This window comes from Mustela erminea, chromosome 6, assembly GCF_009829155.1.
Source record: "Mustela erminea isolate mMusErm1 chromosome 6, mMusErm1.Pri, whole genome shotgun sequence".
In the NCBI taxonomy this organism is placed as follows: Eukaryota; Metazoa; Chordata; class Mammalia; order Carnivora; family Mustelidae; genus Mustela; species Mustela erminea.
The window spans coordinates 144,631,533-144,651,131 of NC_045619.1; the positions used below are offsets into that span (position 1 = coordinate 144,631,533).

At 61.3% G+C, this 19,599-nt stretch overlaps 1 protein-coding gene across 6 annotated transcripts in view; it reads left to right on the top strand.

Moving 5' to 3' along the window:
* The window catches only part of DIP2C (disco interacting protein 2 homolog C), a 348,933-nt gene that overhangs the window by 155,230 nt on the left and 174,104 nt on the right, over positions 1 to 19,599 (top strand). For 4 of the 6 annotated variants that reach the window (XM_032349894.1, XM_032349897.1, XM_032349896.1 and 1 more), the window contains exons 2-4: positions 8,934 to 9,005; positions 10,510 to 10,677; positions 18,937 to 19,047. In XM_032349894.1, the coding sequence (XP_032205785.1) occupies positions 8,934 to 9,005; positions 10,510 to 10,677; positions 18,937 to 19,047 (351 nt within the window). The remainder of the gene's footprint in view (positions 1 to 8,933; positions 9,006 to 10,509; positions 10,678 to 18,936; positions 19,048 to 19,599) is intronic. The other 2 variants (XM_032349895.1, XM_032349898.1) reach the window with 2 other exon arrangements.

The following is a 19,599-nucleotide window of genomic DNA, read 5'->3' on the forward strand; positions in this document are numbered from 1 at the left end:
GCTCAGGCCGTGATCTCCGGGTCCCGGGATCCAGCCCTGCATCGGGCTCCCCGCTCGGCCAGGCGCCTGCCGCCCCCTGCTCCTTCCCCGACTTGGCTCTTCACGCCCTTCTGGCCTGACCGCTCTCAAGGACTTTTTGAAGCGACTGTTCTCTCTTCCCTTGACACAAGCCGTGCGGAGTCCTCCCATTCTCATTCCGTATCTCGGCACCGGCGAGCGGGAGGTCGGCGCAGCCGTTCTCACCCTGTCCAGTCCAAGCCGTGTCTCGGCAGGTGGGGCCGGGTTGGATCGTCACTGGAATCACTCACCGAGTCACTACTTTGTTTTCACCTTTTTTGTTTGCTCAAAGATTTATTTATTTATTTCGGAGAGAGCGCGCACCGTGGGGAGGGGCAGAGGGACAGGACGTCAGGCAGACTCCCAGCTGAGCACGGAGCCCGGTGCGGGGCTCGATCTCACGACCCTGAGATCGTGACCTGAGCTGAAACCGAGAGCCGGACGCTTAGTGACTGAGCCCCCAGGAGCCCTGTTTTCCTCCTTTAAACAGTTCGGAAGTGGAAGTAGATTTAATCTTCCGCGGAGCAAACATCGGCTGGTGGGGCTGAGTCTCCTGCCGCACGACGCTCCACCGCTGGCCGGCACGGCGTAGGGTCAGCAGATGTTCCGCAGGAGGAGCGGGCGGGCGTACAGCTCAGCGGCCTTCGCCTGCCGTTGCCAAGTTGTAGGTCCAGACCGGGTGCAGGAGAGAGCCGCGGCGGAGCTGTCCCTGACTCCCGTTCGGGTCTGTGTCTCCGGGAGGTCCGAGGGACGCTGGGCTGTGCTGTCCTCCAGCTGAATGTGGGGGGCAGTGCGGCTCCTTTCTTCAGGGAGGGGGAGCGGGCCTGCACCCCACGCCTGAGCATCTGCGGGGGGAGCTTAGCCGGCTCCCGAGGCCCAGGCACCACGCCTCTGCCTCCAGGTGATGTTGGTCGTGTCACAGCCAGGAACCATGTCTTGGCCACAACAGTTTGTATGTGTCTTCCCTCATTCCCTGCCCTTGGTGCCACGAGACGCGGCCACGGGCCAGAGAGTGGTAGCCACGAGACCACGTGTCTGTAGAGCGGTGGCCGGGACACGACTTGGCCAGAGAGCAGAAGAGCAGAGTTCACGTACCTCGAGACCTCTCCGGATGCCTCCCTGTCCTGACCTGTTCCTGAAGAACCAGATTCATGGCACTTACGTTTCGAGATCCACATCCCAGCGTGTGGTTTGCTTGGGGAAGGCCATTCCCTGCACCCTGTGACCCGTCGGGGAGCCACGCCTGGCTCCTCCCAAGGGCGCGCACGGGGAGCTCCAGTCCTGCCTCCGTGGGGGACCGTGGGCAGCTGGCACCCCGATGTGTTGGGTTCGTCTGAGTCTTCAGAGCTGACGGATGTTGTAGGACCCTCATAACCCGGCGTAAGTCTGTAAAGGGCAAGCGTTGGGAGAAGACAGTGATGCTGCACCAAACACATTTTACCTCTGGTCCCCGTGGTCCGCGAGTGTTCCCACAAAGTGACGGTGCGAGGACAACCACTGTCCAGCCAAGCTCGGGCTCTGCTGCCGTGGGTCCCGTCTGAGAACCGGAAACGGCTTCGTCTCAGACTCGCGTGGTCGTTCCCAGGACGTGGCACCAGGCGTGTACGGTTGCTTTCCCCCACGTGAGGCATCTCTGGGCTGCAGGAAATACCCAGACGGGGACCCTTGTTTCTTTCAACAGTTTGTAGACGTGGTCAGAGCAGATGGAAGGCTCTGGGCCGTCGGGCGGGCCTGGCTGTCGGTGGAGAAGGCCCACGTGTCCTCCGTGGACGGCCGTCAGCACCCGAGCATCTAACAGGTTCTGCTGTGATTCTTGGCAAGCCCAGTGTGGGGCAGGTCAGGGTCCGGCTCCCGGCTCCTCTGTGGCTTGGGCGCTCGTCTGCGGGGCTGCGCGGACGCCTCTCGTGTTCGGAGAAAACCGGGTTTCCTCTCATCCTTCCTACAACTGGAGCTCCACACAAACCGAGGCAAACGGCCCCGGGAACGTAGGATGATACTTAAAGTAAGACCTCGAGGGAGCGGCTCTGGCCTCGCTGGCTCGGGTGGGGAGTGACACGGTGGTCCAGTTGTGGTATTTTTCTTTGTGGTCATGGCATTGACCGAATGCCGAAAGGAGCCTTCTGGTCATTCCCACGAGAGTCCTAACTGTGCCAGTCGGCGGTCGTCCTGAGGATTCCGTCGCACCGAGCATTAAACAGGCCATAATGGTTTTCCGTTCATACGAAAGGATCTACAGTTGTCCCAACTGTCGTAGCGGGAGTCCCCTATGGAATTGGAATTTCTGAATTCTACGTTGCAAGTGTGGCCTCCCCCTCCGAAGAACTGAAGGCTGTCGCCATAGCCGCACGTCTGGCTGGCATCGGGGAGAGCGTTGTGTCGGCGCAGTGACGGGAGTGGTGGCGGGCGCGGGCCGGGCTCTGCCAGGACGTGCGGGCCCAGCTGGTGGGCATGGTCTCAGCCGTCCTGGGGCTCCTGGGCTGCGGTGCTGCCACGATCGGCGCGTCTGTGGAGGGAGGTCACGGCTGTCGCAGCGGTCACGGCGGTTGCGGCGGTCACGGAGGTCGTGGGCAGTCACGGAGGTCGCGGAGGTCGCGGCGGTCGCGGGCGGTGAGGGGCTGTCCCGCCGACGGGGAGGCGGCTGTCCCCAGGTGGCGGTGTCAGGGAGAGGACAGAAGCAGCCAGACACCCGTGAGGGTTCGGTTCTGGGTTTGCTCAGAATTTCTGGGGCTTCTGTAGATCGTCTGTCTTTGGCCGCCTGTCCCTGGAGGGTCCTTTCCAGTTGCCACCTGTGGGCTGTGCAGGGTGGGCGCGTTTCCAGGGCGGGAGCCCTGCCCGGGCGCCTCGCTGCCTCCGCGTCGTCTCGGCATGGGCGTATCACAGAGACCGGGAAGTGTTTGTGGCTGTCAGACTCGGTGTCTTGCTGGGGCTCCTGAGAGCTCCCGCGCCCTGTGGCTCCGTGGTCTCCACTATGGGGGTGGGTGGGAGGCGTCCCTGCCAGTATTTTATCGATGAGAAAGGGGAAGCCCAGGGAGGGAAGCTGACCCTGCAGGGTCCCTAGCAGTGTTCGGGGACAGAAAGGTCTCAGTTTTCCTCCTGCTTCCGCTCCTGAGCAGGTGGGTGCGTGCACTGACGTCACAGCGCCATCCTGGAAGAAGAGCTCGGCACCGAGCTGGCACCACGCCTGCAGCCGCCGGGCCAGCGGGAGAGCGCCGTCCTCTGTGCTCCGTACGCCTTAGAAAGCCATCGGCTCAGGGGGACGTGAAGTCGGCTCCTCACGGCTGTGAAATTCCGAACATGGGAATGACCGCTTTGCTCCATGAAGCACGCGTGCCAGCTTCAGAGGAAGAAACTCTCCGATGCCGGGAATGGAGAGCGTCCCGCCAGCGGGTCTGTTTCCCCTGACGGGCTCCAGCGTGGAGGTGGCCTGCGGCACGTGATCTGCTCTGGGGCACGTCCTGTCCCACGGGCACGTCACGACCCGCTGTCCCGTCGCCTGGAGAGGCCGCGGCCGTCGCGCTCTCACATCTCAGCCAGGCGTCCCCGGGGGGCTGGTTCCGCTCCCCTCCCTGGGGGGCCCGGGTCTCCCGAGTGAGGCCAGGTCGGACAGGCGGGGCCCTGCGGTGTGCACGTCAGTCCGGCATCTGCTTGACTTTCCCTTTTCTGGGACTCGGGGTTGGCCTGGAGCTCTGGCCACGGCGCGCGGAGGAGGGTGCTTCCTTCGGAGCGGAGAAGACTGACCCCTTCTCGGTGTTACTCGGCTGTGGCCGGTGGTTCTGCTTTCCTTGGGTTTTCATTTTAAATTGAGAACCTGTCTGCAAATCTTTTCTCTTTGTAAGAGAACATGTGACTGTGGTTTCTCCTGCTGAATTTTAAGCCGGAAGAAGCTTCTTAGAGGATCGTAATTTACATATTTTTGATAAAGTGAAAAACATTCAAAAGATCGCTTTTACGTTCTGCTCACGGAGGAGAGATGATTTCTGCACTTTTCGGTCTGTGTCTTTCTCCCGAAATGAAAGCGAGTTGGGTGGCAGGTGTCCTGAGCTCGCAAATGTAGAAATGTGCCGTTTGAGGGGCTTTGTGGTGAGAACTCGAGTACAGAGTCCTGTGGTTGGGGTCCCTGGACGTTAGCACGGTCTTTCGAGCCTGCCGTGGGCTGCGGACAGTCCACGGGGAACCACAGACGTTAAATAAACTCCTGCTGGGAGGTGTGGCGGGATGGACGGCCCCTCTCCGCCGGCGGTGGGCGCTGCAGCTCCAGGCTGACGGGCGAGCGGCGCCCATCCATCCTTCAGCCTGAACTGGTGGCAGGGGACGGAGAAGCTGTGCCGTCCCGGAGACGTCCCGGCCCTGACTGTGGGTCAGCCTGGGGCGGAGCCCGGGGAGCGGTCCAGGACGGCGGAGCTGTGTGCGGAGCTCGGGTCCACCCTGCGTGTCCCTTCGTCCTTCCCCTCTGTCCGTCGTCTGCCCGTCCATCCTTCTTCCGTCTGCTACCCTTGCTCTCTCAAGCACCTGCACAAAAACCCTCACCGGAGGCCCGGAACGAAGGGCAGCACGGAAGAGCCCCGCCCTCGGGGGTCTGCTTGTGTGCAGAGGGCGGTGTCACCGCTAACCCGCCGGCTGCCGTCCACCGACGCTCGCGTGCGCCGTTGAACATCCCGGACTTGCGCGTGGAGGGGACAAGCAGGAGGGCGTCTCAGCCCCGAGTGACCCTGGCCCCTTGCCACGGTGCTGGGTGTTCGTGGGGGCACACGCTCCGGCTGTGGTCTCCACACGTTAATGCCGGGCTCTTGGGGAGCCCCTGCAGGAACCCTGGGTCTGCCCCGCGGGCACCGTCCGGCCGGTACCCAGTGTTGCTCTGCGGCACCTGTGTGCCATGCCGGCTCACGAGCCAGCGGGGCTGGGGCTCGGCTCTGCGGGACGGTGGCCCCTGATGGCGCCGCGCCCCAGGTTTGAGGAGCGGCTGCTTGAACGTGTGACAGACGCCAGCCCGAAGCAGCCGTCCAGGGTGTGACAAGAGCGCCCCAAGGCCCAGCGGCCCTGACGGGAGTGTGTCTCGGGCAGGCGGGCAGGGCGGACGGTCCAGGGTGTGGCTTCCAGGGTGGCCATTGGGGATTTGGTCTAAGTGTTTTCTGCGTCGCTCTGGGGCCCCGGCCGGGAAACACGAGCACGCTCCTGCCTGCTCTTGCCTGTGGGACCCGCTGTCCCGGGGACGACGGGCGGCCTGGAGGCTTGTGCGCCCGGACGGGCCGGGTGGTGTGTGAGGGAGTGTGGCTCGGTGCCGGCGGGTTCACGGGCAGGAACAGTCCGCAGACTGGAAGTGGAGTCGGCGACCCCTGATCTGGAGGAAGTCGCTCAGTAAAAATGGTCTTTCCACGCTTGTGGGTTTGAAGGGCCGTTGGCAGGCTGGGCTCCGAGCGCGCAATCTGGAAATCCCTGCGAGCTGCCGGCTTCCGAGCTTGGTTTCCCGGTTGTGGGGGGCGCGAGACTCAGCGCTCAGAAGCTTGGACGCCTCCTGTCACCCACGTTTCTGCGTGGGGTCGGGCTACGTGGGATCGGGGGGTATGCGGGGTCGGGGCTATGCGGGGTTGGGGACCTGTGTGGGGTCGGGAACGGTGCGCAGTTGGGGGCCTTGGGCATCGGAAACCTGTGTGGTGTCAGGGACCTGTGTGGGGTTGGGGATCATGGGGGGTTGGGAGCTGTGCAGTGTCGGGGACCTGTGTGGGGTTGGGGATGGTGCAGGGTCAGGGACCTGTTTGGGGTTGGGGATCTTGCGGGGTTGGGGCCTTTGTGGGGTCGGAGACCAGTGCAGGGTTGGGGGCCGTGTGGAGTCAGGGGCTGAGCAGGGTCGGGGACCATAAAGGATCAGGGGCTGTGCGGGGTCGGGGACCCGAGTGGGGTCGGGGGGCTGTGCAGGGTCAGGGACCTATGTGGGGTCAGGGGTTGAGCAGGGTCAGGGATCATTGCGGGGTCAGGGGCCCATGTGGGGTTGAGGCCCTGTGTGGGATCAGGGGCCGTGTGGGGTCAGGGACCTGTGCTGTGTCAGGGGCCGCGTGGGGTCAGGGACCTGTGCTGTGTCAGGGGCCGCGTGGGGTCGGGGACCTGTGCTGTGTCAGGGGCCGCGTGGGGTCGGGGACCTGTGCTGTGTCAGGGGCCGCGTGGGGTCGGGGACCTGTGCTGTGTCAGGGGCCGCGTGGGGTCGGGGACCTGTGCTGTGTCAGGGGCCGTGTGGGGTCGGACACCTGTGCTGTGTCAGGGGCCGCGTGGGGTCGGGGACCTGTGCGGATGTGCCCTTGCGAGGCCAACTCTGACCTCTTCCAATTGCACGCACAGTCCTGGTTTCACCAGGAAAAGTCCTGTTTTCCTGAGGTCTAAGGTCTTGATAATTGGAACTTCCTCAAGTAAGACAGTAAAAACTGAGTTTTCTTTGAGGTTGTCCCATGCCAAAAATTAAGGATCTCTTCCCCACATACTTACGTGTTCCTTTGAGACATTTTTCTTTTTTTTTTAAAGATTTTATTTGTTAGAGAGAGGAGGAACACAAGCAGGGGGAGTAGGAGATGGACAAGGCTTTCCGCTGTGCAGAGAGCCCGACGCAGGGCTCGATCCCAGGACCCTGAGACCATGACCTGAGCCAAAGGCAGAGGCTTAACCCTCTGAGCCACCCAGGCGCCCCATCTGAGACCTTCCTAAACGTGAGCTGAAGTTTGGGTGCAGAGCAACCGTGAAAGGTGCCGGCTTACCCAGGCTGGGACTCGGGCCTAGAGCTGCTGGGAGGCTGGGGAAGGGCCGGGGAAGGGGCTGGCAGGGCAGGCAAACAGCAGGTGTCTGTCTCGTGCTCAGGGGCAGTCGGGACCGCTGTGGCCCTCGGTTGCATGTTCCTCTTCCCATCCCCAGTGTCACAGCCTTTCCCTCGCAGGGAGCTGATGGGCTCTGAACTGGGGAAGTGCTGCCCTGTGCCGTGGAGGATGAGGGGCCGGAAGTGAACTGGCTTCCTCGCCAGCGCTGTGCTCAGAGAGCGGTGGGGGCAGCACGCGTGCTCGGGGCGGGGAACCCGCAGGGAGCCTGCCGGCAGCTGCTTCTCAGCGCTGCTGGGGCTGGGAGAAGCCTCGGGTGTGCACCGCCTTGTCCTTGAGGAGCAGAGTTCCTGCCTGTCTGGGAGCAGGCCTGGGAGCTCACCATCCCCTGCACGCAGGTGGGCTGACCTGAAGCAGCCTGGGGGGCCTGTGTGCTTCTGACCCTGACCCACGCCCCGCACGGTCCTACCCCAGCCCCACGTCCTGAGGCGCTTCTGCTGATTGGTCTTAGCTGTTTCCTCCACGGTGCTTGGTCTTTAACGTGTCAGGAGGCGGGTGGTGCTGGGTGTGACCTGGACCGACCTTCTCAGCCGGCATCCTAATGCGCTCGCTCACTCCCTTTCCCCGGTGAACTGCAGACCAGCTCCAGACGTGGACGTGCACGTGGGTTCGGGTTGTTGAGGTTTCAGGCATCCTTTTAAAACAGGGAACTTGGGGGGCACCTGGGGGGTGAAGCGTCTGCCTTCGGCTCAGGTCATGACCTCAGGGTCCTGGGATCGAGTCCCGCGTCAGGCTCCCTGCTCAGCGGGGAGCCTGTTTCCCCCCTGCCTCCGCTGCTCCCCCTGCTTGTGTGTGCACTTTCTCTCTCTCTCAAAGAAGTAAATAAGATCTTTAAAAATAAGTAAATAAAACGGGGGATTGGATAGAGCGTTTCCAAAAGCAGCGGAGAGCCTCGGCGCCGACGGTGGGTGTGGGCACAGCCGTGGTGCGCATACAGCTGAGCGCTGTGCCGGGAGCGTCCTTGCCGACGGTGACCCGCGGACCTACCATGGCCTCGGAAATGCTGGCCGGTTGATAGCGGGAACCACTTTGCACAGACCTCCGTTGTTTAAAACGAGGCGTGTGTTTCATGGGGTGCACACGAAGGCACAGTGGGGCCGTGAGATTGTCGGGTCAGTCCGCGGACACTCTGTGTGCTGTATGGTTCGCTCAGATTTAGGGAGCGTGTGACATTAGATTTAGGGAGCGTGTGACATGAGAAAAAGCTCGCTCACCGATCCGCTCTACTGTTACTAGCACGTGGGTGTTCAGCTCTTTCGGGAATGATGGTTTGATCAGAATATTGGGGAAAAAACATTCCAGAACACTCAAGGGCACAGCCAGGATCCGGTGTGTCTTTGCACGCAGTCAGGAAGGCTGTCGTGGGTCCCGCGGGCTGCTGTGTCCGCTCCCCAGCGCTGGGGGCGACGTCAGCGCGCTGTCTCGCTCTTCTGCGCCAGGACCTCTGGCTTTCACCTTTCAGTTTCTGCTGGAAGATACGCACCTTCCTCACCTACCGTGGGTTTCCGTAGGTCGCGCGGTCTCTGCCCTGTTGTGTTTCCCGTTGCATGTGGTCTGAGTCACTTACTTTCATGCACCCCAAGCAGTGTGGTGTCCTGGGGCCTGACCGCTGGGTTGGTCAGTGGGGGAGGACGCTGACCGGCAGCGGTCTGGGTGACTGTCCCCTGCGTCGATGCCTGTGGTGTCCCTTGTTGGCTGAGCTAACGAGAGCCACGCAGACCGGAATGCTTCCTGCTCGGCTGGTGTGAGTGAGGGCGCAGCCTCGAATCCTGGGTCCTCTGAGAGCGGAGACCTCGCAGGGAGGGGCCGGGGCAAGCAGAAGCCAACAACGGTTCTTACGTAACTTACGTGACTACTTGCGGGCAGGGGAGGGCCCAGGGGAACGACAGGTGCTTTCTTCTTTAAATTACAATTAAAAGGCAAACAGATGACCCAAAAGACTTAACTTGCGGCGTCTTAGAGTCCGGTGAGCGACCACTCGTCCCTGAGCCCATTCTGAGTGTCTCTTTCCGTGTCTTCCAGGTGACATCACCCAAAAAGGATATGAAAAGAAGAGGTCGAAACTCATTGGAGCCTACCTGCCCCAGCCTCCGAGTACGTACCCTCCCTGCGTACATAAAGATTTAATTTTAAGACTTAAGTGTAACACGCAAGTGGCACCCGAGGGCAAATCCTTTCTCACGCCCAGCCTGCATGAAGGTCACACTTCGGACGTGGCGCTGGCCACGCCAGCCTCCCCTGTGAGCGCGTGTGTCTCGTGGACACGGGAGGCGCGGAGGACTCTTCTGGAATTGTGCAAATAAATATAATGGGTCTTTCATCTGGCAAGAATCCATGGATTACTTTAAAATGCTGATTCTGAACAAAAAATGTGGGAGCATTTATAATTAAACGTGACTTCTGGTTTAGTGAATTAAAAATCATTGCCATTGACCATAGTTTAAATTACCGAAGTTTTGGCTGCCGTCCGGAGGGGGCAGGTCTCGAAGGCAGAGCGTCCCGCGTGGGCAGTGACTTGGGACAGGCGGGCTGTGTTCTGAAGTGCGGTTGTAAGACGCCGCGCGTTCTTCCCGAAGTACAAAGTCCGTCTCGTTCGAGTGTTTCCTGGGTGCGGGTTCGTAGAATGTCTGTGCACGTGACCGACGTTCTGCACGTTTCAGGAAAAGGAAGACGCTCCCAGGCTGGGGTTCTGGCCCTTCAGTTCTGACTGAAGCGTAGTTCTGTTGGAGGTGACCCTGAGCACCTGCTAGGTTTTAGGAGTGACAAATCTGACCCAGGTCCTCAATGAGGAAGGGCAGCACCTGAAGGACCCCTGTAGTTCCCACCGTTGACGTGACCTGTTGCAAGCGCTTCTGGTAGGCTTAGGCCTGCAGGTGCACACGGCGCACAGACGCACTCTGTCCCTCTCCCTCCTGGGACCCCCGACTCCCCTGGCCCCTGCTCGTGTCCCGTTAGCACGGGGAGGGGTGCTTCCCCCAGTGTGCACTCCAGGGACCTGACTTGGCGGGTGGGCTCTCTGTTGTGCTTGTGGTTTTGTTTTGATTTTGTGTATTTTCCTTGCTTTGCCTGATGCTTGAGAAGGTGGAGGTGGACGTGTCGTGTTGGCCTGCTAGCCCGTGGCTGGGTTTTCCTGCTGTCTGGCTTCGGGAAGGGGGAGCTCTGTGCCGTTCAGTGGATGAGAGCGAGTCCGCTGCACGGCGGGCTGACGGCTGCGCGTGGAAGGCTTTTGGAGCAGACGTGGGCAAAGGACCTGGTGGTCTGCCGACAGGACCGCCAGGCTCACGGCATCTCCGAGGCTGGGCGGGGGACTCCTCCCGGCAGGGGTGCCGCCGCATCTCTGACTGGGACTGCCGGGGCGCATGGGGACTCTCGACCTCGTGGGCTCTGAGTGTCTCTGACTCACCCACCCCGGGGGGACAGAAGTGGGTCCACGGGCGGCGTGGAGGCCGAGGCTGACCGTGCGGTGGGGCGTGGAGGGTGGCCCATGTCGCGCGGTCCGTTGTGCTGTTCTGCATGGGGCGGCAGCTCTGCTCAGTGCTGTAACAAATTTTTAAAAAACGCAAGTTTGCATTAATTAGTCTTTCTCAACTTGTTACAGCAGCGAACGGAGCTGCCGTGGTCCGCTGCAGGCCGCAGCACGGCGAAGGCGCCCCGGGAAGAGCACCGCGCTCCGGCAACATCGGGGTGTGCGACGTCCGAGAAGCCGCGGGCCGAGAGCGGGTGGCCAGCACCGCGGGGAACCGGCCGCTGTTTTACTTTCGCTTCGGTGAGCGTCCTCCCCGGAGAGAGGCCCCGCAGGATGGGGCCGCCAACCTCGTGTGGGCAGGGGCCGGCGCAGGAGGGGTTCGCGGTGAGCCCCGGCCCCCCACGGGCTCCTGCTGCTCCCCGAGGACATGCCGCCCTGGGTCTCTGGGCGGGTTCCAGCCCCCGCGCCCCAGCTGTCGCACGCCTCGGGCCCCGTTCTGAGTCTCCTCTCGGAGGGCGTGATGCCGGGTCTTACCACCCTGTTCTCCCCGCTGGAACACCGCTTAGAAACACCTAGAAGGCGGCAGATCCTATCATCCTGTGGCCCGGACGGGTCTTCTGCTACCCTGGGCGTCCGGGTCGGCGAGGGAGTCTCGGGCTAGGGATCTTGTTTCCAGAGGGAAAGAGGGAAATTGAGCCAGAGGTCGGAGAGTGTGTTCTCAGAGGCCACAAGCCTGCTCAGAGGCCACAGGGACTTCTGTGGTCGTGTTTTGAATATAAGAAGCTCAAAAAATGAGTTTAGTGCCTCTTTTAGTAGAACAAGAAAATGAGCATTGGTTCGCTTTAGGTTTATCTGTAGGGTTTTATCCCACATGAAGGCCATTATTTGAAAACCCTGAAAAAATAAAGAGCTAAGTGGACAGTTGTGTTGGCTTCAGTCTCGAAGGCGCTGCGCTGGGGCTCCCGCTCGTCTTCTGGGCCCAGCTAGCTGACCGGGGGCGGGTGGGTGAGAGCTGCGGACTCAGGTGCTCGCTGTGGGGTCTGCTTCGCAGTTCAAGGGAGCCCCCGCCCCCCCGCACCTGACTGCGAGGCGAGAAGGAGACGGTCTGCGTGGGGACGCTGCTCTGGGGTCCTTGGTCCCGGCCCCCCCAAGACCCCAGGAAGGGAAGACAGGTTCCTCGTGGTTCAAGGCTCAGGACAGCAGATTCCCAGCCCGTTTGGTGGTGTTCATGGCGAGTCGTTGTTTCTGAGAGAGTGTGCGGACCATCATTCACTCTGTAGAGCTCGGGAGGCAGCCTGAGAGCCAGGGGCGTGGCGGCCGGGCTTTCCCGACGTGCTCAGTCGGAGACGCGACGCTCTGGGGACAGGATCTCAGGAGAAGCGTCTGTGCGGCCAGTCTCCTCACCCCGATGAGCGCGTTCCTGTAAGGTCATTGTGTTTTGTGAACCTTTTTTTAACATTATTTTTATCTGTCAGAGAAAAGAGGAACCCTCCTAGGAGGTATTCTAAAACCATTTCTAAGATGTCGTTTGGGACACACAGTTCTGAATTGGAGAGGCTTGTACGAGCATGTGAGCACTCGGGTCGGAGTCCCGCACGTTAGCCCGTCCCAGGGGACGTGCTCTGGAAGCGTCTGTCTCCTGGTTTCCCTCTCTGGACGCCCAGAGGTACCGGGTGCCCCCGAAGACAGGCTGTCTTTGTGGAGCGTGGTGTTGAGGGCATACCTGAATCTCGAGGAAAAAACTGTTCTGGGAGAAAGAAAAGACATCAGGAAAACACACTAACAATCATTTTCGAGGAGGAAATATTACTTAAGACTGACTCGTTGTCCTGGTCCCTGTCTGCGGAGTCTCTCATTAATCTCCAGCCTGATACAACTTTAAGGACAGACCGCAGACCCACCGCCACCAGTCTCACACCTGCGCCCGCGCTGGCTTCCATGACCCGGTGTCCGTGGCTTCCGGGACGAAGCCATGTGGTCACGTTCCGCCATTACCCAGATGGCGAGACTTCCCTGCACCAGAGTCCCTGTCCCACAGCGCGTATGTCAGAAGAGCCTGTCCCCATGACCGCGTGGCGTTTCTCCGTGGACGGTGGTCCCCCTGGAGCCCAGCCGCGCTGTCTTGCTTTCCCGACAACGTTCCGGGAATCGCGGATCGCAGTTACAAGACTGGAGGACGAGTCTGCGCTTCCTCCTCCTCCCTGGGGACCGGCCTCCTCGGCGGACAAGCCTCTCCTTGTCAGGGTGGAGTGGCCACGTTTGCTTCTGCTCAGGGAGGCGGCCGGCCCCACCAGAGCCCAGCTGAGCCGCATCAGAAGGACTTTGCACACGGCACGCCCGGCCCCTCCTCAGCTCTGCGGACCTGCCTGCTGCGGGAGGGTCCCACGCCCGTATTGGGGCGGCCTTCTGCACCCGCCTGTGCCCTCTGCCTGCCCCTGTGCATAGTCCAGAGCCCGGTTTCCAGGTCCCTTCTGCAGGGACGCCTGGGGTCAGGACAGGCCCTCTGGTCCCGCCCCACACGAGCCTCTACTCCCGCCACGGTCGCGCAGCTGCACCGGACGGTGCGTGAGCTCTGACGGCTCCGCGCCCAGCTCGCCCCGAGGATGTCGGTGCTTTCAGAGATCTGCTGAAGGATGGGCCAGTCGCTGTCTGTGGCCCTGTCACAGCCCTGCTGGTGGCAGGTAGGCCTCTGCCCGTGTCCTCCTGACCAGCGTGTCCAGCGGTGCTGGAGCTTGGGCTCTGGGGGCTGGAAGCACCCGGAGCCAGCCCCGCCGAGGCCCGAGGCAGCGTGTTTGCGTGCCGCTCTGCTCTGGTCCCACGGAAGATGAGGCCCTTCCTCGTCTGGCCTGAAGGACGCAGACTGCGGGCAGGTGCTTCTGGGCCTCCGAGAAGAGAGCTTGCGGGGGCCTGGGTCTGCCGAGCTGCCACGGGCCAGGCCTCTGCTCCTCCGGTGCCCGTTGCAAGCCGGGTCCGCGTCTTCACTCCGCAGCAGGAGTTAGGGTCCCCGAGCCCGGAAGCCCCATGAGCCCGTCCTGGCTAGGGCTGGAGGGACAGCGGCCTACCTGGGGACCGCGTCCGCAGGGGCTCCCGTCGTGCGGTCTGTTCCTGATGAAAGGGTGTCAGACGCATAAACCCCCGAAGAGAAAATGGGTCTTTGAATCAGGTTTCCGGTGTGTGACTCGGCATGAATCCTTTCCAGGTGGACTTGCTGTAGGATCTGAGCCCCCCTCGGCTGGGGGGGCGACCTGGGTCCTGGGTGAGCCCCACGGTCATGATCTCAGTGCACAGTCCGCTGCTGCTCTTGCCGGACTCCGGTTTCAGCACACGCTGCGGTGGTCTCGGTCACATGGATTTCCGGTTATTCCCAGTGGTGCCCTGCGGGCCGGGCTGCCGCTCCCCGAGGCTGGTGACAACGGGGAGGGTGAGGACACGAAGCCATGTCCCGTGTCAGCTTCTGCCATGTGAGCAGAGCTGGGAGCGGGATCCGGGTGTCCGCCTGGGCAGCGAGGAAGTCGTCCGCTTTGGAACAGGCTCGTGTGAGTATCTGAAACCCGCAGGCGTCTGCGACCCTGCTCCTGACCTCGTGCGTGCTTTCCCTCTGAGCTTCTGTTCCTCGGGGACCAAAGAGTGAGTGCTGAGTGCACGTCGAGCTCCCCAAAGTTCCAGATCTTCTGCACTTTTCCACAGAATGAGTCCCTCATAAACTAAAATTTGTTGACAGGAATATGGTTAGCGGTTGTGTGCAGATTGGGAGGCCTTCGGTCGTGAGAGGCAGAGGCAGGAGTCGGGCTGACGGTCGGGGCCACTGTGGACGGAAGAGGATTTCTGTCTGTGCGCGTTCTGACCCGAGTCCGTACAAAGCCGACGCGGCAGGCTCCCCGTCCGTGTGCACACGGTGTGCCGCGTGTCTTCTGCGGAGGCTTGACGGCACTGACTGCGGAAGGAGGTGCTGCCCTGAGAGTCCGTCCGGTACCAGAAGAGCGGGGGACAGTTCAGGCATCGTTTCTGTGCAGACCGGAATCACGGAAAAGCCCTCCGCGGTTTCCCCAGGCTCCTGAGGCAGGACCACGTGTGTGGGGGCCTAGAGATGCTGTGAGCCCCGCTGGGCCCCGGGCTCCACGGGCGTTGAAGGTGAGGACGCAGGACCGAGAGGTTCCAGCCAGGGCCCGGGGACGCTACTCGCTCGCGACCGTGTCCGCGGCTGCTCCCCAGCCTGTGTGGAAGCTGGGGGGTTTGCTCAGTTCCACGCAGGCTAAGAGTAAGACCAGAATTTGGATCAAGGTCTCTGGTTTTGAATTCCAGGTGCATTTTTGTGGAAGTCGTCTTCCGACATCCTTCGCAGTTTCCTTTGAAAATACGTGGAAAACGACCACGTTCTCTCTTCCCCTTGCCGTCTGAATTGGAAGTCTTGATATTTCCGCGAACATTTGACTTCCTGAGTGAGCGAGGGTGGTCTGCACGGCAGGTCTCCTGGCCTGAAGCACGTGGCATGTCCAGCCGCAGAGCCCCAGGACCACGTTCCTAGTGAGCGTGAGATTCGCCGTGGTTTCCACGTCTGGTCCTGGAGTCGGCAGGTTGCGCAGGGGACAGCTCTGCGTTGTGAGGGATTTCCTTTGCGGAGCCCTTTCTTCGTCGTGTGTTGGAAGAAACTGGGACGGACCCGTGTGCGGCTGACTGAGGTCATTGCCGGCAGAGCTCCGGGTCCCGGGCTGGGTCACCTCGTTGCCGGCAGAGCTCCGGGTCCCGGGCTGGGTCACCTCGTTGCCGGCAGAGCGCCAGGTCCCGGGCTGGGTCACCGTCCCCTGCCTGGCTTCCTTCCTCTTTCCTCTTGGACTCCTGGGTTCCTTCTTCCCCAGCACCTTCGGGGTTCTCGAGGGAAACAGAAGCCTCCCGGAAGGTCATGTTTGTACGGATGCCTGGCGGGAGCCTCACAGGGCCCTGCTCATGCCGGAAAGACCCCAGTGTTTGTTCAGGAGCCCCCGAGACCCCCCGTGGCCAGAGGCAGCACTGCTGCGGGCGAGACGAGCACACAGACGCCCCTGCTCCTGACTGGCTGCCTCCTGAGTAAGAATCCGAGGGACGTGTCGCTGTCTGCTGACCTCACAGCCGTCTGCTGCCCTGATCTCCTCCCTGGGCAGCACCTGTCCTGAGAAGGTCACTGGGGCACGTGTTGTTTGGCGGTGAGATCACGAGGCCGCTTCTCTTCAAGGGACCAGTCAGGTTTGCCCATGAGACAGTGGTCACTGCGCCAGCACACGGAGCCCAGCAGCCCGCGACCTCTCCACCCTGAGGACGGGGCTCCCAGCGCGCCAGCGAGCCCTGGTGGGGGGGCGGTGCCCGTCTCGAGGGAAGGGGCCGCCACCTGTGAGCATTCCGGGGCTGTGTAGCCCGGCAGAGCTGCGCACGATGGGAAACCGAGGCTCAGGGTGACAGACGGGCTCCGGAGCACGGTCCCTGGTGCTCTGTCCCTCGATTCACGTGGGACCCGAGGCTGGGTCGCTGTCTGCTGCACGGTGCTTCGTAAGCGAGGGACACGGCCGCTCTCCATCCCTGCCACGTTGTTGCCTAAGAAGGATTAATCTTGGCCCGCTGGCTTTCTGTGTTTTTGGAGGTTTCCCCGGCTCCCTCGAGACCCTCACCTTCCAGTGTCCTTGCTCCGAGCCGGTCCCCACGTGCTGCGGCCACGCTCCGGTGGTTCCCCTCTTGGTTGTGGCAGGAGCGTCCGGAGCTCGGTGTGTTCCTGTGCTGATTCGGGTTCTCGTGCTGCCTCACACGCGACAGGAGAGACCCCTCCGCGCGCGGCCTCGGGCCCCCAGTGTGGACAGGCGGGAAATTCCTATCTGGAGGGGCTGCGCGTTGGACGGATGGCTTTTCCTTGTCGGAACATGCTTGAAGCCGTTGCAGATTGCATTCACCGTGAATTACTGATGGAGGTGTGCACACCCATGTTTTAGTTCTTTAGAACGCCCTGTTGCCGGGGAGCGGGTGAAGCTATTCTCCTTTTGCTAGTTAACTCGTTTCTCTCAAACCTTGTGCTGTGAGCCGTGCGCTTCAGCCTGAGGACGTGGACGTCCGTGTTTGCATATGGAATCGGCTGCGGACTGGTGTGGGAGGCCCTGGCCTGTGCACGGGGCCTGCGGTCGCTGGAAGTGTGTGGCCGGCCGGGGTCCCAGACAGGGAGGTTAAGGGAATTCTGTGTTTGACTCTCCGGTCTGTGAGAGGCCCACGGACTTGGCTGTGGGGAAGAGTCAGGCACTCTTGGCAGCTTGAACGTGCACGCGGAGCAGAACGCAGGGAGATACCTGCACGCGGACGGAGGGTAAATCCATGGGACGGACAAGGGGGAGAAACAGGGACGGGTTTTAGTGCTATGTCGGGTCGAGGATGGGGGTGCCCAGGGTAGCAGACGGTGCTGGTCTCGTGGGCACCGTCGGGGAGAGGACGAGGCTTGGCGTCCAGGAAGCGGGTGAGCCCGGTCCCCCTCCCTCCCCCAGAAATGTTTGTTCTCTGGAGAAGTGGACCTGAGCACCTCCAGTGTGGGGTGCGAGGCACAGTCTGAGCATGTGTCCGGAGACGGAGAACAGCCGCAGCCGCCAGTGACGGACGCCCCTGTGTTGACTCACAAGCCAGGAGACGGGGTCTCCTCCTCCGGACGTGGGCGGCTCGGTCAAAGATCTGCTGCCGGAGATGGGTCTGTTATAACCCCCGGAGGAGGAAGCCGCCGGCTCACGGCTCCTCGCTGGGAGTAAAGAAACCGCTGTGGCAGTCGACAGAGGGGAAGACAGATTGTTCACGCACAGTACACCATCGGAGCAACTTAACTTCTCACCAGCAGTTGACATGAGAAGCAATGAATGCACGTAACTTTCAAATAAATTATTACAAATTCTTAAAATTTCAAATTTCCATGTAATTCTGCTTAGACGTTCTGGGCAAACGCCAGTTCCAGGAGGAAGGGGTGCCGTGGGGGGGCCATGCAGCAGGTCTGGGCCTGCCGGCCCGGATTAGAGCAGGAGGGGTCCACGGGGAGGGTCTTCAAGGAAACGGAATAATGAGCTACAAGACTGTCCCCACGTTGTCAGGGACGGCCCCCGGGGAGAGAGGGTTGGGAAGGGTTTTCACTTCTGTTGGGATATTCTGAAGGAACTAGCGAGAGGTCCGTTGAAAACCACGACGGTGGAGCCCAAAGATGCAAATTCTCCCCCAGGAGTAGAGGAAAAGTCAGCTAGGAGGGGCTTCGCTGCCGACTCGTGATCCTGCCAACGGCTGGGCACGGTGCGCTCTTGGGAGGGGTCGTGTGTTGTCTCACACGGGCCGTTCAGAGGGATCGTAAGCTCTTGTTTGTAAACACGACTGTAAGTACCGAATGAGGACACTTTTCTTTGTGACTTAATAGTACTCCTTGGTTCATGAATTCTGTGCGTCAGAGGAAAGAGTGGTTTTAAAGGTCACCTGCAGACTAGCTGGACGATGTCTGGCAGCTGTGTCATCAGGACATTCAGGGACGCGTGTTGGCGGCATGGTTCTGGTGCAGGGAACCGGGTAACAGCCAGGAAACCTACCCCGTCACGGGCCACAAACGTGCCAGCAGGCGCGGGGGTTCCACAGGGCGCCTGCCTGGGTCTGTCGGTGCAGCGTGAGACTGTTGGTCTCGGGGTCGTGAGTTCGGGCCTCGCGCTGACCGTGGAGCCTGCTTCAAGGAAGGCGTGTGTGCAGCTGCCAGCAGCACGAGAAACTGTCACAGCGCTCCTGGAAACGGCCCTCGCGGGGCCATCGCGGAAACAGGGACGAAACGGTTTTGGTTAAAATGCGACCACTGGTGACCTCCTCTGCCAGGTGTGGCCGTCCATTCTGAAGACGCAGCAGTTACTGCTGGGTGCCCCGTGCTCCGCAGCTCCGCACTCCTGAGCCGGCACCAGCAGACCGCTCCGGCCGCACCTTCTCAGTCGCGTGGCCATGCCGCCCTCGCCGCTCGTGGTCCCACATGCCACCGAATCGTCGTCGCCAGACCTGGGTCCGCTCTTAACCAAGACCCGTCAGAGCAGCTGTCATTGACCACGTATCCCGTCGGATGACGCATCACAACCGTAAGGAAATGGAGACTTCCCGGTCCCTTCGCATCAGAGGGAGCGGGTGTCCGAGTTAGACACTGAGCGAGCAGAGGTGACCGCACAGTCCTGGTTCCCAGAATCGGACCGTTAAGCTGTCCTGTGGGGTGTGTTATAAAGGTCACCTTCCTGATGAGTGTCATTGAATCTCTTCAAGAACGAGCATCACCTTCTGCGCGTTTGCCGTGTGGAGAAGACCGTAGCTCGGTGCCGTGGGCTCCGCTTTCCCTCCGCGCAGGCGTGTGCGGGCGGGCAGCGGTGCGGGGTCTGTACGGGCTGCCGTGTCAGGGCGCGAGTCGAGCCTTCCCCTGACCCGACCCTTCTCCCTTTCCTGCTCCGTGTCCAGGACGTGCCTGACTCGCTGCGTCGTTCTACCAAGTGATTTTACCAAACGGAGGGACCCGGGCCGCCGGTTGAGCCTTACCTCACTCTGCTGTTTCCCTCCCCCCAGGGGTGGATCAGGCGTTGCCTCCCGAGCGCCGGGCTCCTGTCACTCCTGCTCCTTCCACGCGCTACCACCGCCGGAGGTCCTCAGGGTCACGCGATGAGCGCTACCGGTCAGGTGAGGCACCGGGCGTGAGGTCACTGCTCCCCGGTCTGTGATGCTTTCGGGGACGGTGAAGGGGACGGGCGGGTGCATGTCCTGCGCGGGGCCAGGCGGGGGTGGCGTGCATTTCGGTGGCCTCGGGCCGGCTGTGTGGTCACAGGTGACGACATCTGCTTCCAGACAAACACCCCCCCGGGGTACACGTTAGAACGCAGTAAACAGTAGCTCTTTTCACATTTTTCAAGATAACGTCTGCTGTTTAGAATTTCACAACAACTGAACAGTAATCTCTCATGAGCCAAATTTTGGGTTTTTTTAGGTGTTACTACTCAGCATGTGGTTTTACTTTGTATTTTCTTGGCTGTGAGTATAATCTTTTTCCTTTTCTTTTATCCCCAGGATTTCTGTTTTCCAAGTAGTTTTCAAAAAAGGAAATCCGTGCTTTCCTGTGTTCTCTGTTTCCTTTGTGTCTTACGGTGCTGCGTGCGGGAACGCCGTCTTGGTAACTCCGTTCTGCTGCAGCCATCACCGGGCTTTGGCTGGCTTAGATTTCGGTCATTAATTGTG